The 6,059-nt window shown below is 39.8% G+C and overlaps 1 protein-coding gene across 1 annotated transcript in view; it reads left to right on the top strand.

Moving 5' to 3' along the window:
- The window catches only part of LOC108268221 (zinc finger and BTB domain-containing protein 17), an 11,221-nt gene extending 7,193 nt beyond the window's left edge, over positions 1-4,028 (top strand). Inside the window, exon 5 of the mRNA XM_017473057.3 lies at positions 84-4,028. Within this exon, the coding sequence (XP_017328546.1) occupies positions 84-1,175 (1,092 nt within the window). The 3' untranslated portion in view covers positions 1,176-4,028. The remainder of the gene's footprint in view (positions 1-83) is intronic.
- Positions 4,029-6,059: the final 2,031 nt, after the last annotated feature.

The raw sequence follows: 6,059 nt of genomic DNA on the forward strand, positions 1-6,059 counted from the left end.
TATTTTCCTGACATATACAACTGTTCACATTATAGTTCACATTAGCCCCAGTGCCCTAATCAAAGGATCTCTATATCCTGCAGGTTGTGGTCCAGATTGGGTCATCGGATCATGAGGGCAGTGAGCAAAGCTATGAGCAGATGTACATCGAAACAGATGGGTCATATTTTTCAAGTACAGAAGAGGAAACAAGCTTGCAGGAAGAGATGAAGAAGAAGTCTAAAAAGTCTAAAAGTAAAGACAGTTCAGATGAATGGCAGCCAGATTTGGGTGAAGTGGCCACCGACTCCGATGTGTCCATGGATGAAGATCTGTTCACAGCTTTAAAGGAGGACGGTCAGGGTAAACTTGTGGTGTGGTGTACACAATGTGGGACCGAGGCCTCGCTCTCCTGCTCTGTCCTTCGACACAAAAAGGTGTTCTGCTGCGCTCGGTGTGATGCTGGCGGCGATACTGAGATGCTTAGTTTAGAAAAACTAGCAGTTCGTTTTGACGACTTGGCCAGTTTTCAGAAACATGCTGAACAGGACCACGGTGTCAAAACATTCTATAAGCTGTGCCAGGAATGTGGGAAGTTTGTTATAGCGGACCCTCAAACTAAAGGTTTGAAAGAACATAAATGTGAACAAAAGATCCAATTCATTGTCTGTCCGGAGTGTGGGAAAAGATTCCTCACTGAGGTCGGCTTAAAGAGACATTGTACCAAACTCCATGAGGACGCCGACCACCCATGTAAATACTGTCTGAAGGTGTTTAAGAACAGACCAGCAAAACTGGAACATGAACAGACTCATCCTAAGGAAAGACAGCCATACAGCTGTCCAGACTGTCCAGAGAAATTTGACAATCTTTACAAACGCAACAACCACGTCAAATCCCACCGAGGTCCATATAAGTATTTGTGTGATATATGTGAAAAGCGCTTTAAAGATCTCCACAGGCTGAGGAGGCATAAGCTCATCCACTCTGGAGAAAAGCCTTTCAAATGCCAAGTGTGTGAGCGGTCCTTCAACCAGATGGAAAACCTCACTTCTCACATGCGGGTCCACACTGGAGAGAAACCTTTCATGTGTGAGCAATGCGGAGAGTGTTTTAACCACAACGTCAGCCTGAAGAACCACAAGCAACGACACCATGACTTGGTTTTGAGTCAGGAGGAAGATGACACGGGGTGAACTAGAGAATAAGGAACTGAAAACAGCGGTGGATGTTCCATAACAAAAGTCAGACCACATGACCACATGAAATGAATACAATGGAACATGATACAGTGTTGCCATAACGTGTCTGTTTTTTCCTCCTCTTGTAGTTTGAGTACTATTCAGGCAGAGATGTTGCTTCCCTAATGAGTTTCCTTTTGAATGCCATGTACATTTATTGTTGGGCGTTTAAAACCAAAATCACTGCTTGATTGGGTGGGAAGCAATACAGACAAGCACTTTCAGGAGTGGCATCATACTTAAGAAAATGGAAGGCATGCTAATTATTACCTCACCTACCCACGTGAAAGTAATTCCATCTGAATATGACCTACAGTAACTGGAACTATAGACTTTAAAAGCACCCTGTGGAGCCATGACCTGTAAAGAGACCAAATAATAATGATCAGAAAGAGAAATTATGGGTTATTTAATTTGCACGTACCCCACTCTTGGGGGAAAAAAAAAAAGGGTTCCTCAAAGGTTCTTTGGATGGTTATGGGTTCAAGATTCCTTAAGAAGTTCAGTTTGTAACCATTTTACTAGATAGGAAGCCTCTATGTTCTACCTCGTTCATTTACCCCAAGTGTTCGGTACATTTGCTGAGATGAGAAAGCTGAGCTCACCTTGGAGAGGTGCATGGAACTGCTCCCTGAACTGGGGCTTGCTTCAATTGAATCCCTTATGATCTGTGTCGGGTGTGGAAATTATCCACTCTCAGCACTGCATGTCGAGTAACTTGATCGGTTTATCATGTTACTTCCTGGTTAAAAGTTTCTCGATGGTGGGAAAAGGTTTGTCATGGTCAGAAGAGACAAAACCTAATCGAGGTGTTATACATGCAAATGGACACAACCGATAAAATCACTGAATTGTTTTTATATATGCAGGCAGCTTCAGCTACAATTCCAGCACTGTTTGTTTTGGTACCGAAAAAAAAGAGCAAGGATTAACCTTCATGTACAAAAGGGACGTACAGAATTGCACAATCGATCAATGGTTTGGAAGGAATTCTTTTATGTGAAAGCAAACCTGGGTGCAGACTCATGTATTCGGGCCAAGTACGAAAATGTCCCTAGAAACATTCAAAACTTCTCTGAAATGGACAAAGCAAAGAACCTTATAGAGTCCTAGATAAAAAAAAAAAAACTTTTTTCTAAGACTGCTGATGAATACATCTGACCCTATGACATAGGTCTTTATCCTTTTAAATAGTCATTTATGTCTAAAACTATAAAAAATACAAAGAGTAATGTGGAATTCTGGAAGGATTTATCATTCATTTGTCACAAATGTTTTGAAAAATTGTCCAAAAACAAACCACAACGAATACAAAATATTTCCAGACTCTTTTATGCATATGCACCATTCCTGGTGTTTGAAAAGCAGACATGCTGTGGTTGACCGACAATAATGTATTGTATACAAGGTTTTATTGTATTCCTTGAGAGAAAATATGGATATCTTTGTTGAGAGATACGTAAATGACCATCTGAGCACATCACTGTTCTCTATAATAAAAATATAAATTTATCACTGGGTAAAATTACCTGCAGAGCATGGTTTTATTTCTAAATCTACACTGTAGGTTTAACCAGGATAGGAATAAGTCATGTTTTCCGAGTCTGGGTTAAAATGTGGTGGGAAATGATCAACATTGCGAAGACACCAAGGCGTGTCACAATACCAGATCCACGTGGTCCTGACGCCTATGATAAGATGTTCTTTATTCCCATCTGATTCTTTGTTAATTGGAAAGCTGGGATGAAATACTGAAATGTTCTTTGCTTTAATTACAAGTACATAACCAATGCATCAAAATCATAGTGACTTTAGATAGAGGAGCATAAAGGTATTGTTGCTCTTGCTTAATTTGGACCGTGACGTTTGACTGAAAAGAGAAGCTCTACCTTGTCGAGTTAAAGGAATTACTATTTATGACTGTTTGTGTTTTGTGATGATAAGACCACTGTTGGCTGGAGAGTTTTGTTTGGCAGACTGTTCTTAAGCTGTCTTATGAACAAGCTCCAAGTGAGACACTTGTACCAGAGCAGTACCCTAACAGCATTACAGTGTCGGTATAAGCGCTTGAGAATGATCCACCAGTTAAATAAAGTGTTTAGCCATGGTCTCTTTAGTGGTCCTCTTTTATTAATGGATGAGGTCGAGGGTAATAGAACATTGTGCGTAATTGTATAATAAAGATTTGTACCTGATAAAAACTTCAAGGGGTTAGTATATAAGGTAGCGCATATGTTAATTTGACTATTTATTCTTTTTTCTCTGAGCTAATATGTTTTCTACTATTTCCAGATTCTCTGCTTCTTGGTAAACAAACTAACAATGTCCTTTAATTCTGTAACCTTTATAAGTCATAGGCTTATATAGTCATAGGCTTAAGCTGATTGAGCTAAATGCATGAACAGGAATGTTATTGAAAGCAAGATTTGCCAATTGTGTGCGTCAGTGTGTAAAGTTTTCTGAAAATAGTATCTATAGACACGTCCCTGATGACTTCATTAAGCATTATGTCGAATTGGTCTTCCAGGTTTTGTATTATTAAGGAAAGTATTACTTCTACACCTCCTACATCATTTCCTGTTGCTCACATCCCCAGTGTTCACTTGATGAATGACACTTAAAGATGGGTCCAACAGTTGATTTTGGTATGTACGATATGAGCGCTTTGGTTATTTCGCTGAAGAACGTCTGGGTTTCTTAAGCCCACTGTGGTCTTCTTTATTTCCACTACCTTTTTGGCTTGTTGTGGCGAGGCAATATCACCACACTCTTCACATTTTTCACATCGTTAAAATGTCACTCCGTATCGGAAAAAATGAATACTGACTGAATACTCCGGCCAGTCCAGTGTGACGGTCTGTAAATTAATGGTGATGTTAACCAAAATGGTCTGTCCAAATATGACCGACAGGAGTTACTGCCTGGACTATTGCCTCCTTTTGTTTGTCCTGTCATACAATCATAATCCATTAATTTGTAGTGATTTATATTTCACATACCTGCTACTTGTCTAGTTTGGGCCAGTTCACTATAAGAAGTTCACATTAGTTACAAACAAAAACATCCTCCACTGCGATTCTTGTAGTACCAAACTGTATGAATGCACACCTCCGTGTTATCCTCGTCCCCAGTCTTATGTACTACCTCCTGTGTATGAAACTGCATTCTCATTCACATTTACCACATTTAGATATTTATGGAAAGCCTCCACTGATTTATCCGCTGAGGAGAGATGACCCCTCTGCTGTCTGTCATAACCACCAATAGCTGTCTTGTGTGACTGAAAACAGCTTCTCATGAAACAGAATACTCAATGTATTCTCATGAAATGCAATACACAGGTGGTAACAGGAGACCAAGCGTGACACCAAAATACAACACCTTTACTGCTTTTACCACACTCCATTTACATGAAATACAATACACACGGCACACTACGAACAATTACAGTATATCTTAGCAAGCAGATATCTTGATTATCATAAATGAATCCTAGAAATGATTTTCTCTTCATTTGATTGTTTTTAAACAGTTATAGGATAATTAATACAATATCTAGATTTTCATTTTGTGCTTGAAATTGTCACAATTCTGAATTGATATTTCAATAGTTTATCTCGATAAGGAAGTACAGTAAAGCAAATTTGAACTTGAAAATTGTAAATAGGTTTAGATATGAGACACAGTGTGTCGTCTTTCCTACTAATGTTAAATCACCAGGCTTTTCATAATTGTTAGTATAACATGATAAAAGTGCTCAGATGACTGAAAAGACTTACAGCTCACAGCAGTGAGGTATGATAACAAATTTCAGCAATCTTCTGACATCCATTAGTAAGCATTTATTTACGTTCTTAATGCGTATGCTTTAATAAAACGTTTAAATAGCACTCTCACTTGAACACTCACAGTGAATACTGATTATAGGCATTGCTGGTCTGTTGTTGTTCAAGGCTGGGAAGGGAACTATGTAATATTACCACCTACCGGATATTTCAGTTAAGTACCCAAAACATACTAAAAGTGAGCAGTAGGATCAAAATCATTAATTAAATTCCTGCCGTGTTTAAAAACATAGTAATTAAACATGTCTTTATTGCACACTAATGAGACAAAATATTATCGCCCCTCACAGATGAAGGGAATAACATTATCTCGTAACAATGGTGTATGTCAAGGACTGGGATCTATAGGCGGTGAACAAACAGTTGGTTCTCCTAGTCGATGTGCTGGATACAGGAGAAATGGGCAGGCTTGAAGACCTGAGCAACTCTGACGAGGGCCAAATAGCTATTGCCAGACAATTGGGTCTGAGCATCTCTGAAACAGCAAGGCTTGTGGTGTGCAGTAGTGAGTACCTATCTACTGATAGTGTGTGCCATTTATCTGGGGAAGTGATGGCACTAGGATGTACTATGGGAAGAAAACAAGCCGATGGAGGGAGTACGATACTCTCGGCAATATTCTGCTGGGTTACCCCAGGTCTGGGCTTTCATGTGGACGTCACTTTGATATGTGCCCCCTACCTAAACATCACTGCAGACCAAGTACACACCTTCATGGCAATTGTATACCCCAATTCGAGTGGCCTCTATCAGCAGGATAATGTGCGCTGCCACTTCACATATTGTTGAGGAACAAGAGTTCAAGGTGGTGCCATGAACTCCAAATTCCCCAGATCTCAACCCAATCGAGCGTCTGTGGGACGTGCTGGAACAAAAATTCTAATCTGTAGCACCTCCACCTTCAGAGATCTTGCGTAGAGTCCATGTTTTGGTGGCTTGCAGCTGTTATGGTGTCATGCGGAAGGCTAACAACACATTAGACGAATGGTAATCA

This window comes from Ictalurus punctatus, chromosome 7 (genome assembly GCF_001660625.3).
Source record: "Ictalurus punctatus breed USDA103 chromosome 7, Coco_2.0, whole genome shotgun sequence".
Classification (NCBI taxonomy): domain Eukaryota; kingdom Metazoa; phylum Chordata; class Actinopteri; order Siluriformes; family Ictaluridae; genus Ictalurus; species Ictalurus punctatus.